Source organism: Protomyctophum bolini, assembly GCF_963924005.1.
Source record: "Protomyctophum bolini genome assembly, chromosome: 6".
Lineage (NCBI taxonomy): Eukaryota > Metazoa > Chordata > Actinopteri > Myctophiformes > Myctophidae > Protomyctophum > Protomyctophum bolini.
In genome coordinates this window covers 40,422,692-40,440,728 of record NC_137867.1, presented here as the reverse complement: position 1 = coordinate 40,440,728, position 18,037 = coordinate 40,422,692, and the positions used below count along the sequence as shown (strand labels likewise).

At 40.4% G+C, this 18,037-nt stretch overlaps 1 protein-coding gene and 1 long non-coding RNA gene across 2 annotated transcripts; both read right to left on the bottom strand.

Annotated features, from left to right (window-relative positions):
• Nucleotides 1-3,433: 3,433 nt before the first annotated feature.
• LOC308317754 lies at nt 3,434-5,701 on the bottom strand. Its single transcript, XR_013964297.1, has 4 exons — nt 5,682-5,701; nt 4,465-5,522; nt 3,870-4,025; nt 3,434-3,519 (listed from the first exon to the last, which is right to left on the bottom strand). It is a non-coding gene; the product is annotated as an uncharacterized lncRNA (long non-coding RNA).
• Nucleotides 5,702-6,979: 1,278 nt separating this feature from the next.
• On the bottom strand, nt 6,980-15,761 carry mak16 (MAK16 homolog). Its single transcript, XM_080765263.1, has 10 exons — nt 15,581-15,761; nt 14,623-14,672; nt 13,941-14,050; nt 13,472-13,536; nt 11,427-11,578; nt 10,804-10,858; nt 9,900-9,974; nt 9,162-9,275; nt 8,358-8,420; nt 6,980-7,713 (listed from the first exon to the last, which is right to left on the bottom strand). Exons 1-10 carry the CDS (start codon nt 15,593-15,595, stop codon nt 7,498-7,500), a joined length of 915 nt encoding a protein of 304 aa, XP_080621389.1. The 5' UTR covers nt 15,596-15,761; the 3' UTR covers nt 6,980-7,497.
• Nucleotides 15,762-18,037: the final 2,276 nt, after the last annotated feature.

Genomic DNA, 18,037 nt, shown 5'->3' with positions numbered 1-18,037 from the left:
CCCCTGACCTCCCCGCCTCAGGGTGGACTTAGCCTGGCGTGGCCAGACTAATATAATCTGCCTGCTGAAGGCTTCCTTTTTTTGACTGGCAAATTTGTCTGGTTATTATTATTATAGTGTTGTGATTTTCCAATTTTGTCTACTCATTTCTTTGTGTCATCATCACTTTCAATTTCACTTGTTTAATATTGGTATCCAGACCTGAAAATTCAGTTGTGGAAAGAGATGGAGACTGTTACTGAACAAACACTCTAAAATAACGTGTGAAGATCACCACCCTTTAAGAATCAATAGTGTAAATAAGAATAACAGTTCTCTTAAAAATAAGAAAAAAAGAGAAAACTAAAATCAAAATCAATATGGAACCCCTGGGCGAATTAATTTAAACATAAATTAAATTAATACTAATTAGGGGGGGGGGGGGGGGGGGCTGCACTCAGGTAGCACAAAAAAAAGGTACCTCCTCACCACCTCAGCATTCGGCTTCGCGGCTCCATGTCTATACAAAAACTAAATCAAAATCTGTGTTCATCAGAGGGGAGCCGGGCGGGAAGGGTGATCTTTGTCAAAGGGTAATGTTGAGCAGGGGGAGTAGGACAGAGGCACCATGTTCCTCCCAGTGGGTCTTCACAGTGGCAGGTGAGCCAGTAGTGATTTTAGGGCGACCGCTCTTCGCCTTGTTGTTCGGGCATGATTTGCTCGACCTTCGCTGTTTGGGGCGAGTTGGAATTGGGGCGAGCAGTTTGGTATTCCTCACCACACCAGTAGTGATTTTAGGGCGACCGCTCTTCGCCTTGTTGTTCGGGCATGGTTTGCTCGGCCTTCGCGGTTTGGCACGAGTTGGAATTGGGGCGAGCAGTTTGGTATTCCTCACCACACCAGTAGTGATTTTAGGGCGACCGCTCTTCGCCTTGTTGTTCGGGCATGGTTTGCTTGGCCTTCGCGGTTTGGGGCGAGTTGGAATTGGGGCGAGCAGTTTGGTATTCCTCATCACACCACCAGCAGCAGCAATCTGTATGCGAGATGGCAAGCACAATAAAGCATACACTTTGAGTCCAAACAACAGAAAACATCGATGACAATTGACAAGACAGGCTAACTGACTCAGTGCCATTTGAGTTGCATGGCGATAAGATGGGAATCAAGTTACAGTACGATCACTCCCTCGGCATCAACATGGTTGGTAAGATACGCAATGAATGCAACAAGTGCGGAGTATGACATCTTGGGGTGAGCACGCGTTGCCTCTAGATAGCATATGGAGATACACTGTATGCTGCCAGCTAAAAGTTCTAATGACTAGAACGAAAATGTACGTGCTTATAATGTCCATCAGAAACGCAATGATACAGAGTGAATGCATAAAAGTGAAAACATTAGATTGAAATGACTAAAAGTAAGTGGTAAATGCTAGTTAGAAAGACAATACAATACAAATCTGCTCACCTCTTTGATCAGGTTTGCTTTTATTTCCTCTATTTCCTTCGCTACTTCCTTCATGTGTGCTACTTGCTGTTCACCACTTGTATTCTTTAGCAAACTTAGTGTAAAAGGATTATAATATTTATTGACGGCAGATTGCTGTCCAGTTTGGCCCTCCATCATTGTCCAAATGTCCTGTTTCTTTGCTTCAAGCCGCTTCTTTAGATATTTATAGTTGTGTTTAGGGTCAATGTTTGCTAGAGCTATCCACCGCTTAACCTTAACCAGCTCACAACGTTGTTGTTGTAAAGAAAACCCTTTTACTGAACGAAGAACACGTCTATAGACCGGTGCAATGTGGTCAATGTACTTTGCAACTGCTGTCCTTGTGTGCTTCTCTGACTTTCTTTTTGTCCATCCTTTTTTCCGCTTGGAATTCATTTTCATTTCTTCTGCTTTGGTGACCGTATTGATGGCGGACTGCTGTCCAGTTTGGCCCTCAATCAGTGACACGTCTGAGTTCGGATTTAGGATCATTAAAATGTCCTGTTCCTTTGCTGCTATCTGCTTCCGTAGCCACTCAGAGTTGTGTTTAGGGTCACCGTTTACTTGAGCTATCCACCTTCTAACATACTTCAACTCCTTCCTTAGGTCAGAGAAACGTGTCCGTTTTCTTACCGGACGAAGAACACGTCTATAGCGCTCTGCCATGTAGTCAATGTACTCTGTGTCTACTTCCAACTGCTGTCCTTGTAAACCCTCAGTCTCAGTCAGTGACAGATCTGAGTTTAAGCAGGAATGTCCAGGTGCATCGTTGTAGCCAGCAGGTGGATGTGGATGAGGGTAAACCTGTCCAAGTAAGGCTCCAGTGTCAGCAGAGGGACGTACCAGATTAACTGGATTACACAAACCAGTAGACACATCGTTCCAAGCTGTTGAGGACGCACCGTTACTTGTGTCTCTATGGTAGTCAGTGTACTCTGAGTGCTGGACAGTATTGATTATGTGAAGGTAACAAAGGCCTGATTGCCGTCCACTTTGGCCTTCACTCAATGACAGGTCTGAGTTCTGCTCTATCGTATACAGCTCCTTCTTCCCAATAGACAATTCTTGTCCATGTATTTGTTCTGCCGGGTGTTTTGTTTGTATTTTCACATCAGTGAGTTTTGTCTGACATTGAGGGTTGATGTGGAGGTCACGAGGTAATGGCCGCTGTCCACTTTGGCCCTCGAACAGTGACAGATCTGAGTTGAAGTGAGAATATCCATGTGCAGTGTTGCGACCAGCAGGTAGATATGGATGAGGGTAAACATGGCCATCCAAGGCTCCTGTGTCAGCAGAGGGACATAAAGGAGTCATTGAATAATTACAAAAAGCAGGGGGATAGGAGGAGGAAGAAGGTGGGATGTCATTGGACCCATAGTTCAAGGAAGCACATTTGCTAGTGTCATGGTGGTAGGCACTGTACTCTGAGTGCCGGACAGAAATGTATGATGGAATTGCAGAAGCAAAATCACTTCGTACATGCTGCTGACTAGAACCAAAATGGTGGTCGCCTCTATCATCACTCTGGGAAGATTTCTCCTCACGCTGGAAGTTTCTTTTACACCCTTCATCGGAAATGTGTTGATTGAGTAGTTCAGTCTTCCTCTCTTCACTGCGAGACAGACAGTCTCGTTGACTGTCACTCTCGCACACACCTGACTTTTCCTTCACAACTGGAGTCTGACTACTATGCAGAAGACCCTGACCAGTAGGAGGACGCTCATTGTGATTAATGAGTGTTTTATTCAGCATCTCAATGTCCACCCCTTTATCAAGTACACTGAGGAAACGCTGGAATCCTATGACAGTCAAGTTCTCAAGTTCCTCAACAGTAGTAGGGCTCTGGCTGGGAGGTTGTGGTTCCTCAACAGTAGTAGGGCTCTGGCTGGGAGGTTGAGGTTTAACAGGGACCTGCCAAAGTTCCTCAACAGTAGTAGGGCTCTGGCTGGGAGGTTGTGGTTCCTCAACAGTAGTAGGGCTCTGGCTGGGAGGTTGTGGTTTAACAGGGACAGTAGTAGGGCTCTGGCTGGGAGGTTGTGGTTTAACATGGACCTGCCAAAGGGCACATGTAAAGAAAACATCATTATCATAATGTATCTGTTAAAGAGTGCAGCATACATCAGGGAATTAAAACTTTTAGTGAGCTTCTCAGTACATCAAAAGCTTATTAATTTCTTTCACATTTTCAAGAAATTGTTAAGACATTACATTAGGCCTATAGTTGCATACCATGACTGAGTATACGCTTATGTTAATTTATGTTATCTTACACAGGCGCTCCTAATAAAGTGGCTGGTGATGAGTATATTCATTATGAATATATATATATATATATATGTTGAGGTAAGGAATTGTACAATAGCTAAGTGATAGTTTGATAAGTGTTCAACAAAGCTACAAACCTCCCCATGTGAATCCAATAAACCAGAATTACGGTGCCTGTTCATCAAAGCTTTCGTTCTAAGTTTTAAAGGATGGTCATCTTTGTTCAAGGTTGACACATTTGTCTTCTCCACAGGATTAGGTGGTGGAAGGTGGTCAGTTGGAGTGGAGAAGGTCTGAGCAGTTGGAAGGAAAATAGTTTGTTACACCATCAGATGCACAGGTTTTTCTTTTAAAATTAAATATTCCAAAAAGTGTAGTCAGTTAAATTAAGTCCATTCACATCTACAAATTACATGATAACTTACATCCTGCACATAATTGCGATATGACTGGGGAGGGATTAGGTGGGTTATTGAGTTTAATGAAATATTTCCAAGCTTGTTATGTGTATCCTATATGGACAATCAATTGGGAATATTACATTTTGATGTGATGTCATAATTATATATGGCACACCGACTATCACGAACATGAAAACATGGCACTTTAAATACATGTAGTGTAGTGGTGTAAAAGTACAAGTATTAGGAATTGGAAATACTGAGGTAAAGTACAATTTAATACCTTAAAAATTGTACTTAAGTACTGTAGTACGTGAGTAAATGTACTTACAGTAGTACAGTAGTCTCTCCACTCTTTCCTTCGCTGCAAAATACCATCCACCCTCTCATTCAGCGTTCTGATGTTGTAGGCTGAAGGCTGTTTGCTGCAGGAGAAACCTACATCCTTTTCTCCTGTATTCATGAAAGGCAGAGTATTTCTCGGAGAACTGTCCACTTTGCTAGAGAGATCCTCTTCCTGATCTTCTTTAACAGAAATGTATGATGGAATTGCAGAAGCAAAATCACTTCGTACATGCTGCTGACTAGAGCCAAAATGGTGGTCGCCTCTATCATCACTCTGGGAAGATTTCTCCTCACGCTGGAAGATTCTTTTACACCCTTCATCGGAAATGTGTTGATTGAGTAGTTCAGTCTTCCTCTCTTCACTGCGAGACTGACAGTCTCGTTGGCTGTCACTCTCGCACACACCTGACTTTTCCTTCACAACTGGAGTCTGACTACTATGCAGAAGACCCTGACCAGTAGGAGGATGCTCATTGTGATCTTTAAACATCATCTGACTGGGTGTCTTTGCTTTTAGGATGCTTTTTAAGGGTGGCCTTGTTGTTGTTGTCATCTGACATGGTGTACTTGCTTTTAGGATGCTTTTTAAGGGTGGCCCTGTTGTTGTGGTCATACCAATTGTAGTAGTTTTTTGTAGTAGTAATTGCTTCTCAATCTGTTTAAGTTCTCTCCTCTTCCTTGCCAACTCTTTATCGATCTCACTCAGTTCCTCTGGTTCGCTATCTGGGTCTGATGATGTGACCATTTCTGGGTTAAGAGTATTGGAATTCAGCCTGTATGACATATTATGCCTATCGGATGAAGGTGTATGATGCTCCAAATCTTCATTATTACCCATCATGGTATTTGGTCGTTTGTTGTCTTTTACTGAAAAATAACCACAACGTGGGACATTCATTCTCTGTATTTTCCCTGCAATCAGTCCTCCGTCTTGGTCTTGGATCAATGAAGGCTTTTCCATTGTCTCTGGTGAGTAGTAGTAGGCCTACTATTTCCAGTCTGTATTGTATTGCATTGTTTAGTCTGTTCCAGACAAAACAAGGTCTGTTCCAGACAAAACAAGGGGAAAACGAGGTTTAAAATCAGCAAACACCACACAATAAAACGAAAGTGTTAAAATGACCTAAATCTGTTAATTGATCCTTTTTTAAATCCAACTTGAGCCCCATTTATTGTACACTTTCCTAGATAAACACAACTCACAGCGTTTGGGGTTCTTCCACCAGTGTCCAGGAAGCTAGGATAAGACTTCTTCTTCTTCTCTGAGTTATTTGGCGGATCGCAACCAGCGTAAAGGTGCATACCGCCACCTACTGTACAAGAGTGTGCAACATCATGTCAATTTTCTAGTGCTATAGTTAGATCCTTAGAGAAGGTTAGATCCGACTACTCAGGTTTGTAGTGTTTAAAATTTTAAACAGTGCCTTCCTCACCATAGCTACACCCTTTCCCTCGGCTCCAAGAATCCCTGACAAATCCCATCCCCGTCCTGCATCATTAATTTTGTCCTTCAGTACACTCTTTCCTCTATGTACCTATCACAGTTCATCAAAACGTGCTCAACATTTTCTATTTCCCCACAACTTCCACATTTATTGCTCTCTGCTGATGGGGCCCGACTCTAGTTCACCTATACCAGTCCTTCCTAGCCGCAACCTGCATGCAGGGCAAATATACTGTATGTTTGGCTTTCAGGAAGTGAAAAACCACAAAGAACCGTTTTTGCTTGAGTCACTTCTAATTTTCAAGCAAGCTGGACGATAATATAGCTTTAAGCATACTAAATCAATCAATGCATGAGAAAGAATTATGCATTAAATGATAAATGATTACATAAGTACATATGGAAATTTTAAATGAGTGAGCTGACAAGTGTGTATGTCCTTGTATATGTATTGTATGCCCTTGAATACAATACATTTTCACCAGTCTTAGTGACAAAAAGCTATACGGGCCAAATCAATAGAATGGCAACCATGAGAGGCCTGCTAGGTCAGTAAAGTACAAACTCAGACAGCTAGTTGCAACCTAAAGTACAGATGTGCTCACTGTTTGGGCTGCCAAGAATTAGACAGGGTGTACCTGTACACCAGAACAAATGGTGGAAATGGAAAGCGAACATTTTGAATATGAAGGCTAAAAACAGCTCAAGGGGCCAGTTTGCCAAAACAAATGGCAGGGTAGGCTAGGAGGATAAATTGAGCATTATTGCTTAGACATTAATGGAAGGCTTTTCTTCTTAAAGAAGTTTTCTTCTCAATCATGTTTCATGACTTCTACCAAGTCTCTGTACCAATGAAGACCGGCCAATAATGCTGTGTGCTCACTGCTCATAATCAGCGGCCAAGCAAAGAGGAACCTTTATGAAACAGGTTCTGTGAAATCAATATTGATGCATTTCTTCAATTTGTGATATTTCTACAGACCCTCTTCAGAAAGCAAATAAGCCTCAAACATTCACTGAAAGAAATCAAATTAATTGTAATAAATGAATCAATTCAAAGTGTCGTAACAAAAATGTTTAATATATAATTAAACATGAATCATCTTTCAAACAGATCCTGGAGAAATAAACTGAATTCGGTTATTTGGCCTTGGTTCTCAGGATACCTGGTACTACCGTTAGAATTACCAGCTCAGTCCTGACCTGAATACATCACTTACACTTAAGACAAGCGGCTCCAAGTAGGTAGTTGGAGCGAAAAGAGGCTTCAAACTTTATTGTTGAGGTTCCTGTGCCGATATGAAATCTAAACATAATGGTACAGTTGGTTTGTGTCATTCCGGTACTGCAGAGCCTTGTTTTCAGCCTATACTGGAAACAGCGTTCTCTCTTTAGATCCCTTGCTCAACGGCACGCAGGGCCCCAGTGAAAGACATGTCATTGGGAACACAGTAAGAAAACACAAGGATGAAATGGAATATTGATTAGGCCGTCGTGGGCAATTGAACGCATGAGCATGTGCTTATGCCTTACAGTCAAGTCTCTGGGGAGCAGGGGGGCAGGTGGGGGTGGGGACTACGTGGCTTTTGTCTTGGCGGAGGGTTCCGTTTCCTGTTCGTATTCTATTTGTACAAAGGCTCTCTTCCTGAATGCCGGACCTTTCACGGGAGCCTTCCCTTTAGACGCAGCCTTCTGCTCTGTCTCAGTCTCCATCTCGTCCTCACTTGACTCTTCATCTTCCTCCTCCTCCTCCTCCTCTTCATCACTGCTAGCCTGCAGGTTGTTCATGTCCTGAGGAGAGAAAAGAAGGTGGTGATGAAAGGGATTGTTGGGGATCTACATAAATGTTAGCTGTATGATGCTAATGCAACAACGTAGTTGTACGGTTAGGGCTGTGTCACAATCATGACATTTTGCTTGACTAATAATTGTCGTACGAATAACTGCAATAAACGATTAAATGTACAAAGCCGTTGGCTTTGTAAACAAAACTTTCATAGTACAGGCCAGGGCAGATATGAAAACTAACGTAAATATGACTGGCAGCAATACCTAAAATACACATTTAATCATTTTATACACATTTTTTGTTCTTCCCCTTAATGTTGCTGAAACAGTTACTTTGAGAAATGACCAGCGACCGTCGGTGAAAGAGTTTCTCTCGGCTTCCTTATTGACCGCTCATTTCTACGAAGGAGAACGAACGGCTTCGATAGGAGCCTCCATTTTATACATTCTAAAAATTAAATACAGTAACTAGTGGACTAGTGTACAAGCTCACAATGCATCGCATTGCAAGCTTGTAATTCTGCTAATTCCATTATTTTTGAAAATATATGAACATAGACTAGACTTATTTATGACAGGCCTACTGTACAATGCCAACACAACATAGATATACAATGACAACACTTAGCTGTACGACAGACATTTACCTCAAAGTCATCAATGTCACTCTCCACCTCATCAGCAGCAACAAACTCCTTCTTCCCAACATCCTGAAAACACATTGTTGTAAAATCTTTGTTTTGATTCAAATGGAGATGTACCGTGCTTTAATGTTGAAACTTCTATTAATCCAGATTAAGCCCAACTGTTTTTGCTGAGAGCTCCACTGGAGCATTAGACCACTAACACATTCACGATGATTTACTTCATAGCCAATTCAGCGGTTTAGCGCCAGCAAGTTACGCAGCTCTGCGTCAACTGGTCCTTTATAGTGGTTTGTGATAGTCATATTAGCAATTAGCATTGGGTTGCAAGGCAATGAAGTAAACGGAAAATGTACCGCAAGCAAGATGGATCATTTGTTCTTCCCCTAAAATGTTGCTGAAACAGTTACTTTGAGGACTGACCAGCGACCGTCGGTGAAAGAGTTTCTCTCGGCGTCCTAATTGACCACTTATTTCTACGAAGGAGAACGAACGGCTTCGATAAAAGTGGATCGCATCCATTCGTCGTTGTAAACATCCTTTCACAACAAGCTTCATTCGACGGCCCATAACCAAATAACTAACGATCGCGACCAAACAATGTCTTGTCTGGGTGAAATAAAAGGTGAAATAAAAGACGAGGGTCTGTCACAACACAGTCACTTTTGGTTTTAGGCTTCTGGTGAAAACTTCAAAATAAGGGTTTCACTGAAAAAAGCTGGCGGTTAAGTGAAAATTGCTGTCTGCAAGTGATGTTTTTTGTTTGTCAAGGACAATTAAAGATCCAGACAGAGTAGCCCTCCTCACCTCATCATCTTCTTCCTCCTCCTCATCCTCTTCCTCCTCTGACTCGCTCTCCTCCTCCTGCTTCTCCATAGCTTTGTCAAACGCGTGCACAGGGAAGTTGTAGATGTCTCCGTACTGACAGACAGGTAGCAAAATAAAAAGGCAGACAGTTAGCACCTTCAAGACAACGTTCAGTTTAAACTGTCCTAATTTTTCTTCAGATGATACTCAGTATTTCAATTCAGACTTCAGCTATTTATTTTCATAGTAAACTCATCTCTTGATTTTAAACTCATCTATTGATTTTATTTATACATGGAGACAGATTTTCATTTTTTTAAACAAAACAAAAAACATATTTCATCATTTGTTTTTGTTCTTCCCCTTAATGTTGCTGAAACAGTTACTTTGAGAACCGACCAGCGACCGTCGGTGAAAGAGTTTCTCTCGGCTTCCTTATTGACCGCTCATTTCTACGAAGGAGAACGAACGGCTTCGATAGGAGCCTCCATTTTATAAATTTCTAAAAAATAAATACAGTAAATAGTGGAAATAGCCATTGTAAAAGCTCCATGTGATTCATTTAGCCGGTACAACGGTGGTAAAATAAGGTCACAATTATGTTCTTCCCAAGTTATCTGACAAGTCAAACTTTTCCTTTATAATATGGAACAAAGAAAATTTGTGTAAATTGTAAATATTAGACTAATAAAATGTAACATACATTTTCTCAGTGGATGAATCAATAGTACAACATACCGTTCCCTGTTTGAGTCTCTCCAGTAGTTCTTTCTCTATAGCCGTGTCCAACTGAGCTGCAATCAATGCTTTCTCCTGCGCACGCGCACACACAAACAAACAGTTAGATTAGTTTCATACCTGGACTTTTTCTCGTTCACTTTATTGGAAATTTTGTAACCTGAAAATCACATCAGATCAGACTATAACCAACAACTACAAGACAACAAGAAACGACATTGACAGATCATTTGTTAATATTCCAGATCGCATCAGGACTTTTTCTTGTTAAATATAAACAAAAATCCTGGACCGTATTGTCAGAAAATCCAGTTCATTTGCACTGGTCTGAAAGCTCATTCAAACTCTGATGCGGCATAAACGAAAAACGGTTGATTTAATTCACGTTCATGTATTGAATGTTCATTGATGTGCATTGTCCCATCTAAATAAACAAACATGAATTTAAATAAAACCAAATAAAAAATGAGACTATGTTGCCACTTTGCACGAACCAACGGTGTGAAGCTTCAAGCTGCCCTTCAACGTTTTTCAAAGAGATGTTACAGATCCAGTGATGTAAATAGGTTTTCAATGTAATGAGTCCCAGGATGCAGGGATGGTCTTTTAGATGAGTCCCAGGGACTCACTTCAACGTTAGGAGTCATATTTTGCCATTTTTACAAATTGCCACATTTAACTACCATTTCATTTTATATGGTTATATTAATGTAGAAAACTGAATAAATGATTATTATAACTAGCTAGCAAGATAAACTAGAATAAACAAGTAAACAGTACAGCAGTGCATCCCGTGGATGCAGAGGTTGTTGTTTTATTACTAAACTAAAGTTTATTAACTATAACCTGCGTTTTGGGATGCAAAATGCTATCCTATTTGAGATCAAGGGAATGAACATCTTACCTCTTTTCTCTTCTCTCTCCTCTCCACCTTCCTGCTGAGAGGAACCAACTTCCTCCTGAAAGTAACACAAGGAGAAAGATGTCATGAAGGCAGGTTTATTTGTTTAGCACGGACATGTCCCACTCAAAAGAGAGAACTGACCAGCGACCGTCGGTGAAAGAGTTTCTCTCGGCTTGCTTATTGACTGCTCATTTCTACGAAGGAGAACGAACGGCTTCGATAGGAGCCTCCATTATATACCTTCTAAAAATGTATATGTTATTTAAATATTTGTATTGCTTCAGAATGGTCTCTCACTCTATGATATCCACCGTCTAGCAGCATAGCCGATCTACAAGCTCATTGTGACACGCTGTGAGCTTGTAGATCTGCTATTTTTGGTGAATGTCCCCCCCCCCCAGAATAGGAATGCTAGGGTTCAAGTGGCCAAATGTGAAGTATGAAGTCATTTAAAATTTTCGTAACGGAAACTACCATTCTCTCAAGTTTTCCTTACATAAATGTAAGGTTCTACAAGTAACAATTCAGGGGTGCCTTGGATGAAAGTTATTTATAGGAGTGACCCTAGCCAAAAAAGGTTTGAGAATAGTATAGAGTATATTAAATGTACTGTTTGTACTTACTGTCGTTTGAGCGTCAGTTTTCGGATGCGGATCAGGTACTGCGTGATCTTGGTGAAACGTTGTTTACATTTATGTCGGATGAACCTGGGCCAGTAGATCAGGTTTGTGTCGATCATCTCCAGAGCTTGCTCGTAGTTCTTACTCAACTTCACCTGGAGATACACGCACACTTATTATAGACTACTGTGCGTAAGACAGCAGAGGTGTGATGTGACATTAGGACTACAATCTGGGGAGACATTAGCAAAAAAGATAAAACGGCACCCTCTGCTGTTTATTTCCTTGAATTTGAGGCCCCAGTAGAACTAACAGGATGTTGGCCCGTTTGGCCCGGCCTCACACACACAATATAATATTTGTACACATTGAGACTACATGCACGCATACAAGTGATTAATAACAGATTCCCAAACATGTCATTTTGTGGAATATTCATTTCGGTTCACTCAGCGCGTCCTGTGTATAAGGGTTGTGAGACGCTCCGAAGTGCGGTGGAGACGGATATTAAAAAACAACAAGACAAATCATATTTAATCATTTCACAGATTTAGTTTTGTTCTTCCCCTTAATGTTGCTGAAACAGTTACTTTGAGAACTGACCAGCGACCGTCGGTGAAAGAGTTTCTCTCAGCTTCCTTATTGACCGCTCATTTCTACGAAGGAGAACGAACGGCTTCGATAGGAGCCTCCATGATATACACTAGCCCTTACCCGTTGTGAGACGGGCGCAGTACCCACCTTGTGGCCGCGGGGGGTACTGCTCCCTGGGTGCGTTTTCGCTTTTTTTATTCACAAATAAATTCATTATTAATTCATTATTTGGGCTTCGTTAAGACCTCCATATTATTATGGTCAATGCCTGTGTGAAAAGTGGGAGCGATTGGTGCGGTGAGGAGATATGGCGGTGTTTCTGACAGACAGACACACATTCAGACACACACTCAGACATTGACTGAATTATAGTATGATGATGATGATGATAGTATGATGATGATTAATATATAAATATTGGAAATAGCCCGATCTACAAGCTCACACAAGATGCAATGAATTGTTCACGTCAACTTGATATTTGTCAAAACCTTTCAAAAATAGCAGATATACAAGCTCACAGTACTGCACGCTTGTATATCTACTATTTTTGAATAGCCAACGGAAATATAAAATATGGATAAAGTGGTTAAAAAGTAGTTACTTTTTGCTGGGAGTGGGGGACCCAGTGGAAGTCCCCGGTCCCCACTTTGAGATGTAATGACATTACAATATGAACCAAATTCAAGCCTTGGTGCGCTAATCGATCACGTCAATGCATCGACAGCCAGCATGGCTGTCGAATCGATGGATTGACGTGATCGGAGGTGGGATTTTGAGGATAACTGGTTTTGGAATCGCTCAAGGTAGCTCTCCATCGCACCGATGTTGCCGGTGGTAAGAAAGTGCAGGAAAGCATTTGCCTTGGTGGGTACACCGTCTCGTCACCCGACTTAATTCGACTGCCAGTCTGTAGTATTGTGTTTGATGGAGATCTACCTTTATACACAACAGAAACCAATGAGTACTACTATTAATTTAAAGATGCAGAGGTACAAGCCTTCTTCCTCTCCACTGGGAGAACTGCATCCGAATGTTTGATGGAATGCATTTTTACAGGCGAGTGCCACAACTTTCTTTTCCTCCCATCATTGCGTCTTATGAGTGGTACGAGTGGGTTCTTTTGCAACGTGCATGCGTGTGAAGTCCTGTATGATATCAATGTGACGTGGTCTGATAAGGAGTCTATTATATTAATAATAAAATGTGACATTTTGTGGAGGCTGAGGGATTGCATGCATTCCTTATACACTATACAACCATTTGTGCCTATATAAAACTCTTTGTACTCATAATCGTCTCTACCAGGCCGAAGGCATGGGGAGAGAGTGTGTGTGTGTGTGTGTGTGTGCGTCCGTCCGTCTGTTACCAGCTAATCTCCGGCACCATTAACCCGGTTGGTGCCAAATATACTCACTTTTACTTGTTAAATTATAAATAAATGGTATACTCACTTTCTCCCACAGTCTGCCTGGAAAAGCTGCTCTCTCTATCACCTTCATGTATAGAAAAAGCTGCCCTGTGAGAGACATACACACACACTGTTGTAAATGGTTTCTGTAACATTATCAATAGACCAGCTTTAATGTCTTCACAGCTACCTAAAAAAACAACTACATTTTAATATGTTTTATTTATTTTGCCGTCGGTCAAAAACCTGGTATGTTCAAAACCATTACTTATTATTGGGGGCAAGCGCTTAATACTCGTCATTGGCTAAATTTGTATAAAACCTACAAACGGACTTCTGCTCACAACACGTGGCAGCGGTGGCACCACATTTTGTTACTTTAGCTTGACACAGTCATATGAAGAAGTAAAGCATTAATTTATGGAAGATAAAAACCTCAAAATAGAGATACAAGGTTTCTGTCAGAAAGACGAGGGAGAGAAGTGAGAGAGACAGACAGAGCATCGTCTCACCTTTCTCCTCTTTGATGGTGGCATACTGGCTGTTAGCGAGTGGGCAGGAGGAGCGATTACACAGACCCGTCAGGTTGTACTCATTACGACAGAATGTCTGGGTCTTTGTCCTGCACAGGAAGACACACAGATGGAGACAGATTATATATATATTTTTTTTTAAAACACATTTCATCATATTATACATGTTTTTGTTCTTCCCCTTAATGTTGCTGAAACAGTTACTTTGAGAACCGACCAGCGACCGTCGGTGAAAGAGTTTCTCTCGGCTTCCTTATTGACCGCTCATTTCTACGAAGGAGAACGAACGGCTTCGATAGGAGCCTCCATTTTATAAATTTCTAAAAATGACATAAATATTGGAAATAGCCGATCTACAAGCTCACACAAGATGTAATGCAGTGCTTCTCAAACGTTTTCACGTCAAGGACCCACTAATTTATATTTTTGTTTTATGCCAGGGAATTGTTTGGGTTAGTCTAAAACATTCGAAATGATTCAAAAGATGTCCAAACATTTTCGATATGTCTAAATCTTAAAAGAAAAAAAAAACAACAGACATACAACTCACAATGCGTTCTGCCATGATGAGTTGTACATCTGCTTATTTTGAATAGCCAACATATAAAATATGGATAAAAATAAATCAATAAACATGCTTCATTGCTTGTTGCATACTTACCTAACCTTATAGGAGCAGAACTGCTTGTTTCCTATGATGTCCCAAATCACCTAGGAACAACACACACACAAACATTTAAAATAATTAACTTAATTTACCACCATAGGGCTCTATAGAACAAAGTCAACAAACCATTTGAAACATTGACAATGACAATCAATAGTTAATGTCTGTTTGAAAGGGACTTGATACCAAGCAGCCGTGATACATCTTTTGACTATTATCACTAATACTATCTATTGTTCTTTATTCTTCCGCTGCTGTATATTCTACTTTATTTTGTTAAAGACTGCTTAAATTGTGCAGTTAGTATAATAGTGGGTCTATCGTTTAACTAAGACTACTTTGTCCTCCCTGTACCACTTAATTATTTATGAACAGGTTATAGTCTGTAATGAAATATATATAACTCTACATACTACATGTACAAATCTATAAACCAACCTCAGTATTTATCTGAAAGGTTTTAATGTTTTAATGCAGTGGTCCTCAACCACTGGTCCGGGGACCACCAGTGTTCTTGAGGTGACCAAATAAATGGTGGTACTTGGGTAACCAAATGAGTCATTTGGTTGGACCCATTTGGTTTCAATTTACGCATTTTACGCTCTCAAGAGTTAAATTATACAAACACAGGTCTGCATTAGTTTACACGAAGTCTACACAGAGTATGTGGAATAATTGCTATTTTGAGAAAACGTTTGCTTGTTATCTCTCCTATGGTCCAACAGCATGGACAAAATCTTATCCAAAGAAAACAAAATATTAGTTGTGGGGTTGAGGGAGTCAAAACATCTCTTCAAAAATAGTGTTGCGTGGCACAAATGCCGAATAAATAATGGACCCTGGATATGAAGAAGGTTGAACCCCACTGTTTTAATGTTTAAATGTCCTGTTTGACATGACTCTAGCCTATAGGCCTTTAGCGTAGCAGTCTAATAATTAAAGAAACACTTACGTCGTCGTGCTGCATTTTAGATTTCTCCGGCAACGTCACCTACAAATAAAGCAACGAACACGTCGGACACCGTTTCTGTGATATATATAATAACTGATACAACTTATTACTTAAGTTAGGATGAAATGTGACATCAGCGAGACCACATGGAGCATGGACATCAGGTTTCCGACATTTTTGTTTTGCGTGTCCCCAGTCAAATCCCGTGAATTCTCGCGGTGGTTTTTCTTTGTTAACTTTATGGACACCGGCTAAGTTAACAGTTCTGTGGTGATGCAAGGTTAACGGCTACCGGTATATATATTTATTATTATTTTTAACTTGAAGTTGATTGATTGATTTGAAAATTTTATTAATTGCAAAATGGGTACAGTCCATGGTCAATTAAAAAACGGCTGTAAAACCAGAAAAAGCACTCAATTCATCAAAACATTTAAGACATGCATATGCATACACAAAAATAATCAAATATACAGTTAGAAAAAAAGGTAATTCGTGAACAGTATAGAAAAATAGAGGGGGGGGGGGTTACTTTTTACAGAAAAGGAATGAGATTTCCTTAGTTAGGTACTATGCAACTATTGTTGGTGTATTATTTATGAGGTGTGTGTGTGTGAAGTTGTGATTGTTTTACCACCAATACCACCAGATGCCGCTGTTTGTTGGCAGTTTCATATTTAGTTTGAGATCCCAGAATGCATCTCTTCTAAAAACATTATAAAATACATTCCTCTTCTGGCTGTTAAAACATAGATAATGAGTTATATTAACCCGAATGATCAAATATTTGACGATGTAACTTCATAATGTTTCATATTCGTGATTTAAAAAAATACCAAAATATAATCATGAACCATGAATTTAACCACAGGTGCAGTTGAACATCAACAGTGACTGCGGATGCAATTATTCGATCCTTTCGGTTCATTCAGATGATGATTGGGTGAAAAATCACAATTTATTTGTGACAGGTGCAGCTCTCAACCTTGTTACGCAATGCGCCTCAGCCCTTCTGATCCTGAACCTTACATCAGAATAAGCATCTGTTTAATACAATCAAAGAGTCATGTGCAACCACTCATCATACTGTAGATTGCAATTTCTGACGATATAGGGGAGAGTAGAGTACTGTACTAGGCAATAGCATACCCATTTTGTCAGATTACTTTTCGTATGGTTCCAATTTTGAGTTACCTGTACGCTGTACAATATACTGTATATCGTCAGAATATAGAGCTATATACACTTACCGGTAGGCTACTTTAACAAAATATCAGTCAACTGAAAAGTAATTGCTTTGCAGTTTCTAGCCCATAGAATGCCTCTAGAATCTTCATTGGTGTAAACATTACCTACATTTTCAAGATGTTTTGAGTTCAGATTTACCATATCATTTTGTTTCTTAATTTATTTTACCATAATTTTATGATGTAAAATGGTTGCATACATGGATTAGTGCTAACGTGGAAAATACAAAATAAGAACACAAATTCAGTGGCCTCATTTGAAAAAACAACAGAGAAATGGTTTATTTTTGTAAATAGAATGATCTTTTCACAGCTGTACAACACTGGCATCTGTAGTTGGCACTCTTTAAAGGGACAATTCACCCAAAAACAGAACTCACATTTGCCATTGCCAGCCCATTACGCTCTTAAGAAGGTGAACACGCTCAAACACTGTCTCCTTCTATGATCTGAGTTCAGGACATGGAATAACAGATCTGAATTCAGTTTGAGGGTGGATTTTCATTTTATTTTCTTTAAGAACCCCAAAAATACCAGTCTCTGAGACACACAGTACAAAAACCATAATAAAACAAACACACCCAGAAAGCCACAACAGAGTTCGGCCCACAGAACTGACCCCCGAGGAAGAAAAGGAACAACATCAACATGCAAACTCACACATTTACACTGAGCTACATTAGGCATGCAAAAACAACACTGTTCTTTTAAAGAGGGTCGGATTGACAGGAAACACGCATACAGCGCACGCACACACACACACACACACACACACTCTATCTCTCTCTCTCTCTCTCGCACACTCTCACACAGTACAGCACAACAATTATTCCATAAAGTATCAATGCCAATGTTTTTGCTCCAATTTTGTGCGATTCTACCGAGTGAACATCATGTGGATTGTTATCCCTCTGACTGGTTCCATTTCTGTCCAGCCTAGTCAGAGGATTGCCAGATCTTTTTTTTTTTTTTTTAAGTTTGTTTCCTGGAAGTGATGCTATTTGAACAAAACAGGGTCACCCAGTCTGAAATTGCAGATGCACTTTGCCTTGGGACAGTTCTAAAATCACCCTGTGTCTTTGTTTTGAACCATAATGGACACATACAGGATTGGGCTCAGGGTGTGTTTATTTTATTTCTGTGAGCAGCAATGACACCCTCATGGTCAGTAGATAATCTGTGTTAATGTTGTCTCTTAGGCAGCGCTACG